The sequence below is a fragment of the Grammomys surdaster genome, unplaced genomic scaffold, assembly GCF_004785775.1.
Source record: "Grammomys surdaster isolate TR1022 unplaced genomic scaffold, NIH_TR_1.0 211, whole genome shotgun sequence".
NCBI classification, from domain to species: Eukaryota; Metazoa; Chordata; class Mammalia; order Rodentia; family Muridae; genus Grammomys; species Grammomys surdaster.
In genome coordinates, this window is record NW_021604656.1 from 3,061,037 (window position 1) to 3,082,969 (window position 21,933).

Consider the following 21,933-nt stretch of genomic DNA (forward strand, 5'->3'; position numbering starts at 1 on the left):
AACACTTGCTTAGGTCCCAGGAGAAGCCAGGGGCAGGCCTGTGGGAACTTCTGGTTCATTCCCAGGCCCTGAGCTCAGGCCTCCTTCCTGTCATGTTTGTTACTATGTGTACATTTAATAAAGGCAGCTTTTTTCATGAAGAAGAAAGAGAAACTCTGAAATTATTTCCATCTCGGTTAAGTATTTTACATATATTGGACATTGTTACACCCACTGACTAGAGTTCAAAAATTAAATATGAGTCTTTTTTTTTTTTTTTGGTTTTTCGAAACAGGGTTTCTCTGTGTAGCCCTGGCTGTCCTGGAACTCACTCTGTAGACCAGGCTGGCCTTGAACTCAGAAATCCGCCTGCCTCTGCCTCCCAAGTGCTGGGATTAAAGGCATATGCCACCACCGCTCGGCTAAATATGAGTCTTACCACAACTTTACTTTTATACTTCTCAGAACTCACATTCTTTAGATGGCCTTAGTCAATCCAGAATCAGAGAAACCCAGAGCACAAACTTATTCAAGGTGGACTGAATTTTACAATTCTTTAAAATCACTTCTAAATACACTATTGAAGAGATACTCTTATGCCAGATTTCATTGGCTCTACAATGGCAACCTTGCCCGAGCACTGTAGCCTGTCATTGACTGAGTTTCTGCATTGAACCTGATGTTGAGCCTCCAGGAGTAAAGACATCCAGAACCCGTGAGGTATGAAGAAAAGGCACAGGGTTTTTCCTAGAGCTCATTCCAGTTGTGTTTGCTGAATAACAGGGCCTGGGAGATGCAAGTGGGACTCTGAAGAGACGCCATCTGCTGTGCGATATTCCAGACTATAAATTTAACCCTTAGTTTCTACATCACCAGCAGCTGAGCCCTTTTCCTTCCTTGGGTTAGCTGGCAAGTAACACTAGCAGAATTTGCAAGTGTGCCTGTGCCTACTAAGCATTACGGTGAGCTCAGCATCACAAGCTGAGTATTCTTAGAATAGATAATGTCTAGGATGTTTTGAAGTAAATGCCACTCGAATGCATGGTGGTTGCCTTCAGCTACAAAGCCACAACCGCTCAGAGCAAGACAGTCCTTTCTAAAATTTGTATTCCATTTACAAATAATGTCTTAAAAAGAAAGAGCTAAAGATGAGAACATCTTCAAATCTGAAAGAGAGAGAGAGAGAGAGAGAGAGAGAGAGAGAGAGAATAATTCTTCACATGAACAAAGAGTTCTTCTTAGAACACAGTTAAAATATAAGGAACATGTGTAGCAATGTTTTCCACATAAACATTCAAAAGCAACCAAGGGCACAGACGAGGGAAATCCCTAACTTAAAAAAGGAGAGAATATCTGAAGACACCCTCCGTTTTCTTAGCTGTCAACCTGAAACAGTCTAGCTTTTTAAATGGGTTTTAAAAAAATCCAACAGAGCTCCACTGGGTTTGATTTGAATTCACAAAATAATTTTATTGTATGTAAGAAAGCACACACGTGGTAGAACTGAGAAAACATTCAAAGTACTTAACACAGACCCCTGCAGGAGATACTGTTAGCAAGCCAGTCAATCTTTTCTTCAGTTCCATCCACATGTTGCAACTGCTTCCAAAGAACACCTTGTAAACATTTTAAACAGCAAAAGAAACACTGTTGCAATGCCCCGACTCCAGGGGACTTGATGGTACTTTTTGCAGTCCAGGCTATGACTTGGAAACTAGATTCAAAACCACAGAGAAAAAAAAGATAGCATTTGTGGCCAGTGATGCTGATGGCTTTGTGGTGCTCAACACACATGGGGAAGGGGCTCTTCTCCCTACCAACACAAGTGTATTATGAAACTATGAGGATACTAAGTGGATTAAATCACTATAAAAGTAGCCCCTTGGGCAGTCGGCTTGGTTAGACCTGGGCAGATGAAGAGCCAATGATGAGCTCAACTATCGGAGGGGCTGCTATGACCTGTGAATTTACAGCTCATTCACGGCACTGCACATCTTAATCCTGGACAGCCATTTGTTTGTTTCAGAAAGCTATTTCAAGCATGAAATGAGAAATGACAGGGAGGGCCAATTATTTTACATAAATACAAAGTGACATATGCTCTTCCTCGCCATCCAAAGACAGAAATCTAAGTTGTATTCTTCTTGAGCTGGCTTTTACATAGATATTTACAGAAGTGCAAATTCGCCCCGGGGAAAGCCTCTCCCATTTAAAACATTCAGAACACAATAAATAGTAGCTTCTTTTTTAAAAACAGATCTTTTCAGAGTATTTGGGGAGAGGGGAATCATCAGTGGCGTTAGTCACTTCACATCTTGCATGTATTTGTGTCTGTGTTGAATTAAGGAACCACCACATCAGTCTTCGTTGTGTTCCCAGAAGTAACTCACAATTCAGAATCTCAGAGTCTATGTGTTTGTTTCATTGGCTCATAAAGTGCTAGTACAATGGACAGTTGAGTCTCAGATTTAACATTGGTTTGTTCTATTAAATATGCTAAATATAGATTCACTATGATAAATTTAAAATATCCATATAATACAATAAATAAATAAATAATAAAACCATTATCAACAATACATCTGTCAATTCTGAGAAAAAAAAGAAATCCCACTCTTGCTGTAAGGCTCAATTATTGTTGGAGAAATTAACTAACAAAGGCATGCACCTACCTTTACAATCTGAAAACTGCTCAGACAGTTTTAGCACCTGTTTGGATACAGCAAACTCAACTCTCACACTTCCTTCCTGGAAAGTTTGATTTTTTTTTTTAAGTGAAGCTGTTTACAGTTGACTTTTGGCCCTATTTTTTTAAATATATGTATAATGTCCTAAGATAATGCTTCAAAAATGATTTCAGAGCCGAAGTCATTTCCCTTGTGGCTAGAGAATACACTGGAATCAGTGAGTTTGAGAAGCTTTGCAATTGTCCGAAAGCAGCAGAGGGATCTCCTGTTAATTCCTTAACAGCAAGCCCTAGGGAACTCGTTACTTCAGAGATGAGAACCCAATAATCAGGTTGAATGCTGTCCACTGTGTGTGACAGGTTGGATCTTTTCTAGAGAGACATCTGTGTCATAGTCCAATATGACCGATAAGGCTGGGGACAGCTTCTCCAGTGGCTTAACTATTCCACCAGCCTCCTCCTTCTTCAGGTCCTCAGAGGAACCCACAGCATGAGGGATCAGGTAAACCAGATTACAGTCCTTGGAGATGGATCCTCGGGGCTCATGGTGGCTGGAAAACATCGCTGCCCCATTGTTGTTGATGCTTACTGTCTCTATGGCATTATTTGTTGTAGGGCAGAGTCTATAGCATCCTAAGAGGGTTGAAAATGCCTTCTGAAAATCAGCATTAAAAGCATAAATAATAGGGTTCAGGGAGGAATTCGCCCACCCAAACCACACAAATACATCGAAGGTGATGGAATCAATGCAGAATGGCTGGGTCTCCTCAGAGCCACAGAAGGGTACCATACAGTTCGAAATGAAGAAAGGGAGCCAGCAGCATACAAATACCCCCATGATCACAGACAGTGTCTTCAGGACTTTAGTCTCTCTCTTAAAAGACATCTTAAAGGAACTTTCTGATTGAGAGCATTCGACAGGGTTTCCATTACCTGTGGTGGTCTGGCAATTCTTGGCATGGACCGCTGCCCTCTCCAAGGCTGAGATGCGCCGGATTTGCTTCTGCGCAATCCTGTAGATACTGGTGTAGGTGACGATCATGATGGCTACAGGGATGTAAAAGCTTATGAGGGATGATGAAATGGCATATGTCCTGCTCAACCTTGTGTCACAGTTGTCATCCTCAGTGTCTTCCAGGTCGGTAAAATTGCCATCCAAGGGCCATGTGGGTTTTGCCTTGTGCCAGCTTAGTTGCACAGGGATGAAGGATATGAGAACAGACAAAGTCCATGCTACACTAATCAGGATGAAGGCTGCCTTGGGGGTCATCTTCCTCTCATACTGGAAAGGGCTGGAGATAGCCCAATACCTGTCCACGCTGATCACACACAGGTTAAGGATGGATGCCGTGGAGCACATGATGTCAAAGGCTACCCAAATGTTACAAAAGGACCCAAAGGGCCAAAAGCCAGCAATCTCAGCCACAGCCTTCCAGGGCATGACCAAGACAGCCACCAAGAGATCTGACACAGCTAAAGAGATGACAAAGAAGTTGGTCACCTTGGACCTCAGGTGTCGAAACCTGATGACAGCGGCACAGACTAAGGTATTCCCCAGGAGAGTGGACAGGATGAGCAGCGACAGGAAACAGGCCGTGAGGATGCGAAAGGAGAAATCCCTCTCCACTGGCAGCCCGGCCTCATCCATGGTAGAAGTGTTAGGAGCCATCTTCCAGAAGGAAAGCACTTCCGGTGGTTTGGCCCTCAAGTTCTTGACCAGGCTTAGCCAGACTTCCCCCAATCACTCACCACCCAGCTCCTTGTCCAGCCCCAGTTGCTGCCCGGACTAAAGGACAGTGGTGTGCCATCAGGAGCATCCGTGTAGCAATCCAAGCCATGCCGATAAAAAGACTCTCTTGTTTTCCACCTGTCTTCTGGGTTCAGTGCTCCAGGTCACTGTCCCTGGCATCGGCTGGTCCCTAGATTCCCCCCAAGGAACACATAGGCTTTTAAATGTACTCTGAGTCTGAGGCCTCTTCTTGGTCAATTTCAGTCACTTTTCAGGGATGCTGCCTCTTCTTCTGAGACACAGCCTAAAATACATGTGTTTTACATCCAAGCCCCTGGCGCCACATCTCTCCAAATGCCCTAAAAAGGCAAAGGGAAACACAAAGTCGTTCACCAAGACTCTGCAGACTCTGAGCTACGCAAACTCCCAGCCCATCACCTCCTGGACAAGTCCATCAAGACCACCTACCTTGCATTAGGGTCACTTCTCCCCAAACTCCTGGAGCTCCTACATTGAGTCCCGCCAGCATAGCAAATGTTCCCCTCTTGATGCAGAAAAATCTCTGGGACGGATTTGGGAAAGGAATCCCAGACCAGGTACCCAGGGAAGCGGCGCCCCTCCTGCTACCTTGCCCACCCACAGATTGCTGTTCCCCCTCACCCGGAGAGAGTTCTGGGAGCTTCCTTGGGAGAGGAACCTCCAGGACCTGGGACAGCTTTCTGTTCTGTCTAAGGGAGCCCAGCGCTGGTCACCCCTTTGGCTCCTCGTTCTTAGGACAGGACCCTGAGCCTCCCCGAGGCGCCACCTTGCTCTCTGTCAGCAGTGGCAGGAGCTCCAGGCATGCACAGCAGCTAGAGCAAGGAAACCGGGCCGGCTGGGTTCCAGCGGGGCACAGCCCATCCCGCCTCCGCGTCCCCTCCCGGCCCTGGTGGTGGGCTGAGTTTGACAGGCAGGGTGGCGGGAGACAGCCACACGTGGTTCACTAAAGGCACAGCTGGAGCCGGGGTATGGGATGCCTACCCAATCGCCATGTCCTCTCTGGCTACCTCGGCCGCCCAGGGGACCCCAGCAGAAGACAGAACCCGAAGGACAAATCCAAATGCTCAAATCAAGTAAACCAAACTCACTCAGCGCATCTTTGGGTCAACCCCCAAGTTCTACTCAAAGCCCGGGATCAGAGCCGACCCTACCCACACCCACGCCCTGCTAGCCCTGGACACTGCCCGCGTAGCTGCGCTGTTTCTGAGTGCCCCGCAGCAGGGGTACCGGGAGCCCTCAGACGAGAGTGCTCACCGATCTGGGAGGCCACGCTCCTCGATCCTGCCAGCCCTGCGCCAGCTCTCGCTCCGCGATCCGCGATCCGCGCTCCACCCGCAAAGGCGCTTCTGCGGTCAACTCACGAGTGCAGCCCGTGACCCGCGCCCCGCAAGCACCCCAAACACGGTGCCGCACGCTCGGCAGGTACCAGGCGCCCTCTGCTGGTGCCTATGGTTTTCTGCACCCCGCCTGCGCCCTAGCAGGTTCAGATCACAGAGGCCTCAGCCAGTGTATACCCAAGATGCAGGGCCTTGACCCTGCTTTTGTCTGTCCCCAACTGCCAGAACTCTGGATGATGAGAGGCAGGTCTTCAGCACTCTGGGCTCCCTCGCTTGAAATACCCCTTAAAAACTCACAAGAGTAGGAAGTCCCTTTGGCTAGCATTTTATTCGCTAAGCCACGATTTTCCTTTTTTATACCGTGTGTCAAGGCTGGAGCAGCAGTAGAAACAACAAGTCAATTTACTTTGCAAGTGAGCAGAGCATAAGCCCAGCAGCCTCTGTGTCCCCTAAACACACACACACACACACACACACACCCCTCATGATGTTCGACATCTTGCAAAACTCCTTCCTTATAGACTTGCATGGCCCCATTTCATCAATGAGGAAAGAGATTCTCAGAAAGAGTGTTGGGTCTACTCAGCTTTGGCACAGCAGCTAACGAGAACGGTAGCCTGTCTGCCCGACTGTCACTTGTACGACCATGTCTAGTACGGAGCCCATTATCTAAACAATTACCACAGCGATAAAATAGAGACAGAAATGTGTGGCCTCAGGAAACGCTTAGTGCATAGACACAACCCCAGACTGCCTTCCCATCTCTGTGAAAAGAGATTGAGTATGGAACTGGGAAGGCACTTTGCCTGGACTCCTGTGCTTACTGATGTAAGAATTAAATGGAATATTTATTTAAGAGTTGGGCACCAGATATGGACTTGTTCAGCCCTTGGTGACCAGAAATTCTTCAGGGACCAGTGGTTTGGTTTGGTTTGGTTTGGTTTGGTTTGGTTTGGTTTGGTTTGCTTTGCTTTGCTTTGCTTTGCTTTGCTTTGCTTTGCTTTGGTTTGGTTTGGTTTGGTTTGGTTTTAAAGAAAAAAAAAGTAGTCTTGTCTCCATGAGAACCACACACCACACTGAATGCCCGAATTTTCTCTAAATAACCTAAATAGCTATCCTAATTAGCCAGTGGAAATCAGATCTTGGTTTTGGATGTAGTCAAATGATTGACACACATCCTCCTCCACCTGTGCTCCCAGTTCTCGCCTCCCACTAACAGCCTCGCTACACAAAGTTCCAGGGACTCGTGAGCAGACATGTACCCCAAAAACCACACACCTTTAGAACAGTGGTTCTCAACTTCGCTAATGTGGTGACTCTCAACCCTAAAATTCTTTTGTTGCACGCTATAACTGTAATTTTGTTACTGTTATGAATCATAATATAAATATGTGATATGCAGGCTATCTGATATGTGACCCCCCCCAAAAGGGGTCAAGACTCACAAGTCAAGAACCTCTCCTTTAGAACCTTGAGCCAGCACAACAGAAAACCCCTAGAGGATTCTCATCTCTGTGGCAGTCACTTCCTAAGCAATTGGACCTTTATTTCACCACACTTCCTCTTTTAAAAAAAAAAAAAAAAAAAAAAAAAAAAAACAGTAAACACAAATTAGAGGATGTTTCCAATCCAAGATGATCCTGAGAGTCTGGAATTGTAACTCAGCACGCTCCACCTACCCTGCAATTCCTTGAAATAAGGAAGATAAAGACAAGGGGCCTCTGGAAGCACAGGAGGCTTCGGAAGCAAGTCATTAGGGGACGTTTTACTCCTCAACTTGCCCATATTGTCACCTTTAAGTTCCATTGCTACAATTCTAAGTGTTACTGCCTTATTGCCTCTTCAAGTGCTAGCTGGAGGAGCACTTTCCCTCCCTGAGGGAGTCCTCCCTTCTCCAGCATGCTCAGTCCTACCCTAAAGGACCCAGAAGCTCCCCAAGCCTCTGGAAAATGGCCACTGCCCTTTAAAGTAGGATGTCAGCCATACTAAGGCTGGCATTACTTTGCCTGCACTGCCAGTCCTCACCAAAAGAATTCATATAAAATGGGAGGAAAGGCTAATCGTGGTACACTGAACAACCCTGGTTTCTTCCAACACCGGCAGCTACTCTGATTGAAAATGCCTCTAAGTTATTAAAAACCAGCCCAAACCTGTCATCATATTCTTCTCTGTCAGTTATCGCTTTCCTCGTGATATTTCTCCACCCTAGGAAAACACCGGCCATTTTGATATACAAGCATCAGGTTGTCTACTTTCCTGAAAGAAATCAGCACGCAAATAGAAGATGCCTGTGGACAGCAGATATGGGAGAAGGAAGAGAAGTACCCCTAAAGAGTCAATTTGTTTCTCATCAGTGGGAAACTAGACTGTTGGATTATTTCTCTATGATTCTGTAATTTGGAAACAGACACCCAGGACCCTTTTCTGTCAGGCTTAGGTCACTGGCTTGTGAATGCAGTCCCTAGAAGGACAGGAAAGGGTAAAGGGTAACTTAAATCTCAGAATTTCAACCACGCATGGTGAACTTCAGGGGGAGTTCTCAAAGTTTGTTTTGTTTTCTGTTTTTCTCCCCTTTTGGAGTCAAGGGGAAGCAAAACCTTCCAATTTATTCTTTAAAACAATCTCCCTACAAACAGTAAGAACGTGAATATAAATGCAAGCAGATATTAGCATTTGATCATGCTGGGAACGTAGACTCAAACACAAAAGCATCTTTGTCTCCCAAGTCAGCAAGGCTTTGTCAGCATGCTGTGATTTATGCACGGTGAGGAGGTAAAGGTTAAAAAGATGTTTTCAATAACTTTTTTTATTTTAGGATTGTAAACGTCAGTGAACATAGAAGGCACTGTCAGACAAATGCACTGTCAAGTGTTCTCAAATGTTGTATGTAGGCAGCTTCTGGGATTATTAAAACTGGCTTACTAAATACCTAAAATGGTTGCTTTCAGTGTCAGCAAAGGATGTCGATAGCTTGATCTTCAGCAAGCGACGACGTTACTCCTTACGGACAATAAATCCCCAATCCCATGTTCTGTTTTCGTCATCCGTAGCTATCATACGACTTTAAATCAACACATGTCCCTTTGGGTAAAACTTGACACCTGGAGTGCCCACTATATTTACTATGGTCCTGTCGTTCATCTTTTATAGGCTTAGCTGAGGTCTGGTTTGGGGTTTGTCTTTTGAGGTGGTGAGTTGAACCTACAACCTCTCAGACACTGAGCAAGCATTCTACCCCGAGCTACACCCCGAGCTTCTGCGTCTCCTCTACCATTGATCCATTTTTTTTCTTTCTAACCTTTTGTTATGTTCATGATGGCTTCCTGGTTTGCATCGCAGAGATAAGATCTCCCTACAGCCTGCCTCCAAGTGATAGATAGCCCATATGTACCTAGGGACATTATAATGCTGTTCCTCCAGATCTCCTCAAACATTTACACCTCAATGTTGGACCTTTTTCTAACTCCCAGGGTCCTGTGGAGCTGCTGAGAAACCATGTGATCTTTTCAGATCTTGCACTGAAGGTTGATTGAGAAGAACTAGACAATTTTTGATCCGAGGCTGCTTTAATGTAACTGAGATGAACTTCTGTGGCCCTCTGCCCTATGCTCAGTGAGTGATGGGGTTTTGGAGTCTGGCTGGTGAGAACAGGTACTGTCCACGTCTCTGCTCCACCAGATTGCTCTCATTTGCATATTCTCATCCTCCTGCGGGGAATTAGTTCTCTGATCAGCTCAGAAAAGATTCTCTAAAGCTATCAATATTCTCTCTCTCTCTCTCTCTCTCTCTCTCTCTCTCTCTCTCTCTGTGTGTGTGTGTGTGTGTGTGTGTGTGTGTGTGTGTGTTTCTTTCCCCCTGTCTTCCTCTCGAAGTTTCCAGCTTATTTGCTCCTGAATTTCTTCAAGTCTTCAATTTGGAGAGTCTCCCAGATTGCACCACGGGTGGGAACTTCTCTTAAAAAGGACGTAAATGCACCTGTGCAGTTCATCTCCCTGGTTTTCCATCATGGGGGAATCAGGAAGTAGGAACACCTGTCCACTTTCCTCCTTGGATTTTGATCTGGAGGGACTTTAATGTTCATTGTTGTTTGGTGTCAGGAAGTCAGGAAGTCAGGAAATATCTCAACTTTTACATTTTATTCTTGACTTTTAAAAAAAAACTAATACTGCAAAAGTTTCTTGGCAAGCAAAAAAAACTGGAGTACAGGTATATGGGTATATGAGTTCTCTTTTGGATTTTTTTTTCTACACTTTTTTTACATTTATGTATGTATGTATGTATGTATGTAGAGGCACTCATGTGCCACATCACACGTGTAAAGATCAGAGGTCAACTTGTGAGACAAATTTGCTCCTTCCACAATGTACATCCTGGAGATTAAACTCAGGCTGTCTCACTGAGCAGCAATCGCCTTTTCCACTAAGCCATCTTGCTGTCCCATGAACTTTCTTTTTCTACTAGAACACTTCTACCATCCCATGATCCTTGCCCGCTATGCCATAGGTTCAACTCCTGGCCCCATCTGTGGTAATGACACCCAGGTTCTCACTTCTCCCATTGAAATCTCTTAGTTTTGAGAGATGCAGAATCTATTTGGCCAAGGCTGGCTTTCTGGGGTCAAGAGCATAGTTAATTCTTTATAAGAGATGCAATCATTGCAAATGTTAGCATGTAGTCTGTACATGTTTTTGAGTGTGTTACTGGACAGCTGAGACTATGTGCTAAGACCACAGCCATAAGAAAGCAAACATCTCTATAATCAGAGACTTTGTACTTCAGTGTTAAACGACAGCTACCTTTTTGTACAGCATAGTACAGAACTGCAGTGCAGTTCATTTTTTTGTTCCTGTTAAAAAAGCAAAGGATGAGCTTACTAAAAACAAGAGAGTGCCGGGCAGTGGTGGCACACGCCTTTAATCCAGCACTTGGGAGGCAGAGGCAGGCAGATTTCTGAGTTCGAGGCCAGCCTGGTCTACAGAGTGAGCTCCAGGACAGCCAGGGCTACACAGAAAAATCCTGTCTCAAAAAAACAAAAAACAAACAAACAAAAACAAACAAACAAACAAACAAAAAAAACAAGAGAGAGAGAGAGGGAGAGAGGAACCTAAACTAAGCCAGGGCAAAAGAAATGTTAATTCACAAAAATTATATACTTTGTGTTCAGAGTTTTTGGTAACAATTTATGGACATATAGTAGTAGGAGTCGTTGCAAACATCTTGCTAAACTGGACTCTTCAGACTGGAAATGACTGCTTTGTGGAGAAACTAAAGTTACCAGAGTATCTGCTGGGCCCAGAAGATACATGACTAACCCAGAGGGATCCTTCAGTCTGGAAGTAATTCCTGGGCCAAGGCCCATCCTACTGTTCTTTCTTTGGAACCTGTGGAACCTTAGGAGACCGAGTTTTGCTGGAGGAAGTAGGTCATTAGGCCTTAAGTAGGCCTTAAGGGCTTAAAAACCACTTTTGCTTCAGATCTGCTCTCTGTTTCCTGGTCCCTGAGACACAAGCAAGCATTTGCCTCACGTTAGCACTGTCATGCCTTCCCACCAGGATGAACTAAGTCCCCAGATACCACTGGCCAAAATAATCCTCTCATTCCTCAAGTTGCTTCTCTTCGGGAATTTGATGACTGTGATTTAAAAAAAAAAAAAAAAAGTAACCAGCTGTGGTGATTCGAATATGTTTGGCTCAGGGAGTGGCACTATTTGGAGGTGTGGCCTTGTTGAAGTAGGTGTGGCCTTGTTGAAGTAGGTGTGGCCTCGTTGGAGTAGGTGTGGCCTCGTTGGAGTAGGTGTGGCCTTGTGGGAGGAAGTGTGTCACTGTGGGAGTGGGCTTTGTGAGCTTCCTCCTTGCTGGCTGAGGATGCCAGTCTGTCTTCAGATGAAGATATAGAGTCTCAGCTCCTCCTGTGCCAAACCTGCCTGGAGACTGCCATGCTCCCCCCACCTTGACGATAATGGACTTAACCTCTGAACCTAGAAGTCAGCTCCAGTTAAATACTATCCTTCGTAAGAGTTGTCTTGGTCATGGTGTCTCTTCACAGTAGTAAAACCCTAAGACACCAATGCGTGAGCCTGCAGTGAACGGGCAGACCTAGGGTTGAAGACTGACTTCATTACCATCTGCCTATGAGAAGCCAGGTTTCTTCATTCTTCTGGTACTTTTATCTATATCTGGAAAATGCTATTTATCACACAAGACTGTGAGGAACAAATGAAGTTCTGTCTATGGAACACTGAGGATGTAGGAACCAGTCGAGAAATGTCACTTTCTAACACCTTGTCCTAGCAAAGGCTACTTTCAAGTGAGCGTTTGTTGAGTTTGGGGCATGTGGCTGCTCTTTACTGGATACATTTTCTTGGTATAATAAAGTAGCCTGCTTATCCTCACTGTAGGGTAGACAGGTGATCTGAGGTTGGGTAACCAGGTGCTTCCTCCATGAGAAGGACAGGGGAGACAGAAAAGTTTGATTGAATGAGAAGCCATGTGTCCCACCAATGTCACATTGACCAGACTGCTTCTGCTCTGAGAATCTGCTTGTGAGTTATTTATCGACACTGCACTCTGTGTGCTTTGCTTTCTGTCCATTCCCAAGTCAAGCCCTCCAGCCAGGGTGACTGTCCCTGTGCTTAGCATAGCCATAGTGAAATTCTGTGACTCTTACCCAGGAAGTACTCTCTGATCAGAAGGAGGAGTAAGAAGGGTACATTTCATGCTTTAATTTTATTTAAATGAACTGCAGCCACTATTCTCATTTGCCTGGGCAGCAAAGAGAAACATTGAATACAGAGGGTCCCAGGGACCTGGAAGACTAACAGACTAGCCTATGTAACTTACGTGGTAAGTATAAAAGTCATCTTCCCAATGACTTCCCTCATTTATAAACTTCCATGCTAAACAACAAACATATGCAGTAGATTAAACAATCAAGCAGGGCACCATTCCCTTCCCTTGACCAACTGCCTATGCTTGACACCCATATACAGCTACCACAGTGGAAAGAGAGTTCTCATTACGGGAGTTCTGTGGTGACTGGCTGGCTGGTAGTCATGAGGCCACCATGATGTGAATGTGCCTCACATTACAGAAGTGCAGGCTTCAAAGATTAACTCAGCAAATTTTGTGTTACTTTATCACAATGATTAAGAAAAAAAAAAATGTAGACACAGGCAGATCTTTGAGTTCAAGGCCAGCATGTTCTACAGAGTGAGTTCCAAAGCTACACAGAGAAACCCTGTCTCAAAAACAAACAAACAAACAAACAAACAAACAAACAAACAAAAGGATGTGGGATCTGAACCAGCAATAGTGGTCTCCAGAGTGACCTACCAGGCTTTATTGCTGCAGCCCCTGTGCTTTTCTGCTAGTCTGAAAGGCCTGGTGGACCAGCTCGCCTATCCAGCCTGCGAATGCCTCATCGCCTGTGCAATGAAGCCCTCTTGTGGCCTGAGGCATCCAGTGTGAGCTCATGGGTTCATTTTCATGAGCGAGCATCAATGGAAATACTGGTGGCTAAAAGATGTGGCAGAAGCTGCCAAGCAAGGAGCATCCCTGGTTTACTCTGCAACAAATAAAGATGTCGTGTGTGCTCTTTCCAGGTTCTTTTTACACCTGTGGCTGGTACCACACCCCAGGTCACCCTTTCTGTTCAGTCGCTATGCACTTAAGATTTCTTGGGTGTTTTGGGTTTCTCTGCAATATTCTTTCCCTGGGTGACATGTATGCACATCCCAAGAACAAGTCAGAACCACTAAACAGCAAAGTCCTGGATTTTAGCCATGATGTAATATTCCATACAAATCTTTCCTGGATGAGAAGACTGGAAGCAGAAGGGGGTGGGGGTGTCTGTCCAGAGGCACAGAATGGAGTTGCCGGTTGCATCCTATCTAGTCCTTTCTGACTGTACAGGCTACAATCTCTATGTGGTGAAGTGAGCATGAAGCTGTGTTAGTCCATCTTCTATTGCCACAATAAATAGGGACAATCTGGATTTTTAAACAGGACAGAAATCTATTCATCTTACAGTTCCTGGAGATTCTGGAGCATAGGATGCTTATCTGCTTGGCTCTGGGGAGGGGGTTTCCCAGTCTATCACAATGTGACAAGGTGTGAAAGTGGGAGTGGGTGCAAGAAAGAAAGGTCACATGATGAGACAGGAAGCCAGAGAGCCGAGGCCCAAGCTTCTCTTTTTCATGTTCCATTTTGTAGAAACTTAGAGAGATTCTCTAAGAGCCATATTAATCCTTCCTAGGGTGATGACCTAGGACCCCCTGACTTCTACTAGGCCTCGTCTTCTAAAGGTTCTAGTGTTTTAGCACAGCACACTGGAGGCTTCTAACACACAAACCTTTGGAGACACAGTAAAGCCATAATATCTACAGCAAAGCTTAACATTCACTATAACACAGTCACTATATTGTCAGGCACTAGAGAGTCAAAGCTAGCTCCTCAAATGGATTCAGACAAGGATTCAAGATTACTTTTTTTAAAAAATAGAAATTTTTTGACTACTTGAAAGTATGAAAAACAAATTTATGAATTACAACAAAGAAGTCTTCATATCAGCACATATTTTTCTTAAATCTATACTGAGTATATAATTACTGTATAAGATTCAATGGCAGGGCAAGAGGTCATTAAGTAAACTTATAAATTATAGAATTAATTAGCTGTGTTAAACTACATCGAAGCAAAGCCAGTTACCAAAGGATGGGGGCTTCTGAATCAAAGTCAGTATAAAATGCTTTATTTTCATTTCAGTGTGATGAATGTCAGTATTACTGGTCGAATTTGTTAAAATAAACACACACAAAAAAAAGCAAACCAAAACAAAAACCATGGGAAGTGAATATTGTTCCGTTAGCGCCCTCTATGGGCCAACTCTGATGAAAGTTTTATCAGCCTGTTTCAAACATAAAGACATTGCAACTTACCTGATGTCACTCACTAATAAGAGGCAGGACTGATGAGAAAAAAAACTGTCTTTCTCCATGGTCCTTTATTAATCTACACACACACACACACACACACACACAAATGTAGGTATTTGTAACTTGATTGTAATTGCTAAAAGAAAATATGAGAAAACACAACTAGGAATAATTTTGATTAGAGAGAACTTTCAAAGCTTTCCATGCCTGTAATAGTATCTGTAGCCAAAGAAGAAAACAGGCTCAAAATATCACTTTGAAGCTTTGACCTACGCAGAACAACATAGATGCCTCGTCTCTGCCACAGGCATGGTGGAATTACAGCAGGAACTGAACGTACTCATTCCAAGCCTCTACTGGCTTTTTCCTCTGTTCTTTAGGGGATCCAAGTTACAAAGCACATTTCCCGGATTACTTTGCAGTACAGCTACTAGTTCTAGCTTATCTTATCCATCACAAAATTGAGATTTGACCCTGAACAATCCAAATCCAATGAGAAGCTATTATCAGATGCAGGCTTGCCAGGCCACCTGTGTGACTGACAGACCAGAGGCCTGGCACTCAGTGGTGATGGTGATCCTCTATTGTTTCCATGAGGAAACAATGTATCAGCTTGGATACATTGTATCTGTTTGGATATAATGTATCAGCTTGGATACATTGTATCAGCTTGGATACAACTGCTTCTCTCAACTGTACTAACATGGCTCTCAACCATTGCAAAGTGCCTAGTATCCTTTAGCAAACTCCATTGTATCTATCCTGACAGAAGAACTTGCTGTTGCACTAGAGAACTCTGCAGGGTAGTACGGGCTAGACAAAACTGATGGACCTGTGTATTCAGAATAAATGGCGGCGCACTAGTACACATCCACAAGGCCCTACACTTTCTAGCCTCTGTAGCATGAACACACAAGTGTTTGTGGAGGGGGGTGGGGATGGATTGCATACACACCTGACAGGCAATAGTATGACTAAAAAGACTTCCAACTTTCAAGTCTACCTAGCGTGAAAAAAGACTTTCCCCAGCATTATGTAAATTAGTCAGCAAAACCTTAGACTGCCATTGGAAATGTTGAGTACCTTGGATACAACCTAGGAATATTGTTTGAAATTTGAGCTCCTTTAGCCCCCCCTTTTTGGGAGAAGGAATACTTTGATGTCTTTTAAAAGTTGTTACTTTCTTTCTCTTCCTAACCTGTGAGGCCAACGCAAACCCAGTTCCTTCAGAGACTTCCCAGTGTAACAGACAAAAGGAAGGAGTTGACCCCTCAGGCTTGCCTTGGCCACTTAAGAAACATCTCCTGCAATTCCGGCTACCAGCAAGTCACAGGCTGGCAGAGAAAACCCTGAGCCAGAGAGTCTTAGCCCTGCTGCTGAAGGGGACTAACAGAGCAAACCTGTCCCCTCCTTGGGCCTCTATTCTCCACCCTTTTGAATCCTGCTTGGTGGGGTCATTGTTAGGACTGTACTGGGAAAATGAGAAGCAGGAAGCTGAGCAGAAAGACTCAGAAAGGTCCCTGGATAAGGAGACGCTTCGGGGGCTTCTTCTCTATGAGCAAGTACAGTCCCTGAGTAAAGTCTGTGTACTCCCTGTTTTTTCTGAGAGAACATTGCTTTGAAAATGACTTCCTGCTCCTGTGCCTGCTGCAGGTAATGAATTGCTCTCTGCCCTTTCATGTCATGGCGGTACTGACTTTGGTTTCAGATTCACCAAGGTGTGACACTCTACCACCCATTATGATTGGTAACAGAAGGATCTAAACAGCAAGTAAAGTAGGGCGTTCTCCAAGGAGTTAAGAAAGCAGGGCATCGAGTGCTTAGCCACAGGTGAAGGAATCTGAAGCACAGTCTAGCTTCATTCTACCCAGTTACATTAAGATTCATCTGATTGGGGAGAAAAAATGGCTCAGCTTGCTGCCAAGCTGGACAACTTAATTCCCACCAAATCCACTCTCCCAAGTTATCCTCTAACCTGCTTCACATGTACCCTGTGGCATATGCACATGCTAATGTGGACACATACATACTTGCACATACACACACAGATAGACACATACACACACAAACATACATGCACACATGCACACAACATAAACATGCATGCGCACATACACACACAAACACATATACCACACATACACACACACAAACACACACTACACACACATATATATATAACATTTTTTAGCGACTAATCTGACTAGGAGATCAACTCCTTCAGAGCCCATAATGGATCAGTTTCAGTTTCTTGGCAGAGACACCATCAACTTGGCCTCTGACCTATTTAAAAGACACAGGTTGTTTTGTTTTGTTTTGTTTTGTTTTGTTTTGTTTTGTTTGTTGTCACTTTTGCTTTCAGAGAGAGGGTCTCACTGTGTAGTCGTGATTGACCTGGAACTTGCAGTGTGAACCAGCTAGCTTTTAGCTTGTAGTTATCCCCCTGTCTCTGCCTCTTGCATGCTAGATGATGAGCTCATACTGGACTCAAACCTCACTACTGCAAGAATTGCTTCATTTTTAATTAACGAGCCACTTTGGGAGCTTTGCTCAGGAGACCTGCTAGACTTCCACTTGAATGTGTGTCAGATTATTGTGTACTTGGCAAACAAGGGGCTTCCTGCCCCATCTCCAGTACCACCAGCTGGAAAATGGCAGGTCACCATGGCAGTCACCTCTCGGATGGTACAGAAACCCACAACTTTAGGGGGATGAGTCCTTGCCTGTCATCCATGTCTGCCCTTTCATTTCAGAGCACACAGAATCCAGGTTCTGTAGTCTCCATTTGGAGAAGAAAGAGGAGTCTTTCAAAATTTCCTAGTTGGTTTCAGTGTGGAGCTAGCGTGGACCTGCCAGACTAACAATGGAGTCCCACTGTCCACGATTCTCCTGGAGAATGGCCTTGCTGGCCACATCTACATTTTGCTCCTTCTCTCGGTTTCAAGCACTCCTTCTGGTCCTAGCTATGGCTCCAACCTCTCCCTACCTTCACTGGTAACGGAGCCCATGTGGATGCCCCAGTATCCTTTACCTCAGCCCCTCTTGAAGGCAGAATCCCTACATGTCCTCTAGCTATACTTCATGGCAGAACTACATCTGGCCCTCCCAACCACCCAGGTCTACCTCATGCCCAGCATCCCCAGCAGCTGCAGCTTCCCACCCTCAGCCACCTAGAGGGGTTTCAGGCAGTCACACACACTGGTCCCTTCCCACACCTCTTCTCCCAATTCATCCTTTGGACTTCAGTAACTCTGTCTCCTCTCCCTAAAGCCTCCCCAGTATACACCCCAAGTGGACCAATGCCTTCCTCTGGGCCTGTCTGTTGCTGAGATGAGCTGCTTCTTCCTTCAGTCTGAATATCTTGATTTGGATACTATGTAACTCACCCCAGTCTCCCAACACCCTGAACTTAGCCTCCCCTAAGATACACATCTGAGAACATCATGATTGACATGAGATACAGGGAACTGAGAGTCTAGAGCTTGGGGTGTAGAGCAATCTGCCTTTTAGCTACCAGCGGGCATATTCTCACAATTTTTGTTCTTATTCTTTCAACGTATGAGTTATCAGGATACATATCTTATACAGTGAAGCTCTATGTGCAAGGTGTAGAGAGAATCTCTGTGTACTGTATGGCTGCATCACCCATCAATAAAAAATACAGTGACCTATAGGAAACAGAGGAATAGACTGTAGGACTTCCAGTAGACAGAGAGGATTCTGGGATAGAGCCAAATGTGGGACATGAAAGAGGACAGATGAATGAATGCTGAGCTGAGGTGACCAGCAATGTAGATCAGAATAAATGGGACATTGGGTTATGAGCTAGTTGGAGAATGAACCAAAGCTTATGGACAAGGTATTTGTAAATATATTTGAGTCCCAAAGTCGTTATTTCAGGGAACTTATACGTGGGTAGAAAAGCTCACACTTACAGCAAGGAACAAATTAGTGCCAGGGGTCACAGGCCTAGCATATGACAACTTTGGGCTGTCTCACTTTTTGTTTAATAATAACTTAATGGCCACCATTCAAAACATTAGAAAATTTTGCATTAAAAATCCTGCCTTATGGCTTCTGTTGGAACAAATCAGAACAGGTGGCCCCATGGATCCCTTACTCCCACTGTGACAATGTTCTAAGTTAGGCAGACTCAGCCCTTGGCTGGTGGACATGCTGGGTGTGTCATCCTTACTTGGCTAAGCAACAGCTCCTCTGTGTCTCTTGGTATCATGACCCTGCCCAGTCTCTGAGCCTTTGACCTCCAACCCATGATATTGATTAACTTTGTGCTTTATACATGTTTATTAATATGAGAGCTACCCTGTGCTGCTAAGGACCTTTAACACAGTGGGACAGACCTTTATAAAATTTACTACAAACTAACCTTCTAAGAAAGTCAAATGGCATATATATACTTCTGACAAACTATGGGTCATTTCTAGACACAAACATCATATATTTCTTTAAAACAAGATCTCAAAACCATAAAAAAAAAACAAGTAACATTTTTAATGAGTTTTTAATCATGTTGCCTGTCAGAGACTTCATTATATAGATTATATTATAGTAATATTAAGTCTGATAGCCAGTGGACATAGAAAGTCTAAATTTAACAATTTTCATTTGATCTTTTTATGAAAAATACTGATCCCATATTAATAATTTTATTGCATATATGTGCATACCAACCTACATCTTAAAACATCTAACCTCATGGTATCATTTATAACAAAATGCATAATCCATTAGAACTGGATTAACATGAGTGACAACTTTATCATTCCTAGAGAAAAAAAAAATAGCCTATCTTAACAATGACAAAATACACATATATCTTCTGTGGAGAAAAGCCCAGAAGCGGTGTAAAGCTACTTCTACACAGAGACCAGTTCTTCAATCTTTTTTTTACCGTGGCAAACAGCCATGTTACAGCTAGAGAAAATTGCACATTACAGCACGTGTCCAGCTCGTGGCGGGCATCCAGTTATTGCCAGTCTTCTCCCATCTTTAAGGCTCCACTGAATTGCTGGACCCAGAACCTTTAGGCTTCCCCATCACTTGAGGAAAAACATCCAACCAATGAACAAAGCAAATGCAGAATCAGCGCTCTGCATCAGCAACATCTTTGCTCAGAACACCAAACTTTGATGATGCTCAGAAATGTGGCCTGACTCTTGCTGACCACAGCGAGGCTTTGTTCACACTGTTCCCTGAGTGGATCAAAGTCCACATTCAAATGCAAAGTCCCCACCGCTCTCCGCAGGGTTAGAGAGCAAAACTTTCCAAGCCTCTGTTTCTTTCTGTTTCAGTTCCAAACAAAGGCCCCTCTGTCCCGGGAAAGCTACTGCCCTGGGGTGGGGGTGGGGACAAAACAAATAAATAATGACAAACCTCTTCTATTTAAAGCAATGGTGCAAACACCTGAAGACTCTCACTTTCTCTTTTCATGCCTCCTTTCATTTCTTCCTCCTTTGTTCACCTATGCCTTCTACTTTTTTTCAGTAGTTCTATTCACCTTGGATTTTGCCAGAAGTTCCCAGTCAACCAGGTCTAGAAATCCAGCTCAGAAGATCTGCATCGAGTGAGGGGTTGTGGTGGTTTGAATACACATGGCCCAGAGAGTAGCACTATTAGGAGGTGTGGCTTTGTTGGAGAATATATGTCGTTGTGGAGGTAGCTTTAAGACCCTCCTCTTAACTGCTTGGAAGACAGTCATCTCCTGACTGCCTGCAGATCAAAATGTACAACTCTCAGCATCTCCAGCACCATGTCTGCCTGCACGTTGCCATGCTTCCCGCCAGGAGCCCCAATTAAAAGTTTGCCTTGGTAAGAGTTACCTTGGTCATGGTATCTCTTCATAGCAGTAAAACCCAAACTAAGATGGGAAAGGACAGATTTCTGGTCCCTGTAACTAGAGGCCCAGGGTTGCCTTCAGGATTAGCTAGGCTCAAGGTTTAACATGTCCTCCAAACTCTCTCTCTTTCTGTTAGTTCACTTCTGCAAACTGGCAAAGAGGGGTCACTTGGCTCCTTTGACTGGAATCCTCTTAGCTTAGCACCCTCAATCTGTGTTTGTGTGTGGAAAAGGAACCAGAGAGGATTAATGTCTCTTCTCCAGTGTTTACAAATTCAAACCAGGAGTCTGTTTGCCCCAGTGTGGGCCATGTACTTGTAATTGAGACAGCTCTAAGAGAATACGGAATCATCAGATCATCAGATCAAACGGAAGGGGGGAGAGGGTCTATTCCCAGGAGAAAGAGCAACCAACGGCACATATGACAGAATTTGGGGGACACCCAAGCCTTACCTGTACAATGTTCCTTGGGAGCTCCTCACTATAGGGGTGTGATCTTTTCCTACTGAATGGATAATAGTTTTGCCACTCGCTTGGACCCACAGACTGCAGCAGAAGAGCAAGCATGCCTGTTCTAAGTCTTGGCCTCTTCTTCCCACCTGTTTCCCTGCTATGCAAACATGCCCAGCACAGCCCATGAGATAAAAGAAACCAGAGCAGAGCTAAGTCAGCCAACTGTTGTACCTAAGGCCTCCCTCAGATGCAGAGATGAGTAGAGCTACTGGTCGGTCATCTAGGGATGAAAGAGGAAGCTAGCAGAGAGCAGCTCAAAGAAATAGACTCACATAGCCAGCACATAGACTCAGAGATAGATCACACTGGTACAGTTGTACAGCCTGGAGTTTTAAAGTTACAATATGTGGTTACTGTAGCAACAGAAAATGGATAAGTTGTATCGACTATGCCTTCTGTTCTGCTGCCAACCTGGTGGCTTGCATAGTACTTAGTTATAAATACTGTTGCAAAGATGTTAAGTTAGATATTCTTCTGTTGCGAAGTTCACAGTGGATTGATATCATTTATTTTAAATACTTGTTTACAGTGTATGGTGTTTCCCCCACTAGCTCTTTGTAGAGTCCTTTTGTGTTTTGTTGATTATCTTAGTTCGGGTTACTATTGCAGTGATGAAACACCATGGCCAAAGCAAGTTGGGAAGAAACAGGTTTATTTGGCTTACACTTCCTCATCATTCACTGTTCATCACCAAAGGAAGTCAGGACAGGAACTCAAACAGGGCAGAAACCTGGAGGCAGGAGCTGATGCAGAGGCCATGGAGGGGTGCTGCTTACTGGGTTGGTCCTCATGGCTTGCTCAACCTGCTTTCTTAAAGAACCTAGGGCCAGATGTCCAGGAGTGTCATGATCCACAATGGGCA

At 44.4% G+C, this 21,933-nt stretch overlaps 1 protein-coding gene across 1 annotated transcript; it reads right to left on the bottom strand.

Moving 5' to 3' along the window:
- Positions 1-2,993: 2,993 nt before the first annotated feature.
- Positions 2,994-4,334, bottom strand: Drd1 (dopamine receptor D1). The gene has a single exon (XM_028771952.1). It carries the CDS (start codon positions 4,332-4,334, stop codon positions 2,994-2,996), a length of 1,341 nt encoding a protein of 446 aa, XP_028627785.1.
- Positions 4,335-21,933: the final 17,599 nt, after the last annotated feature.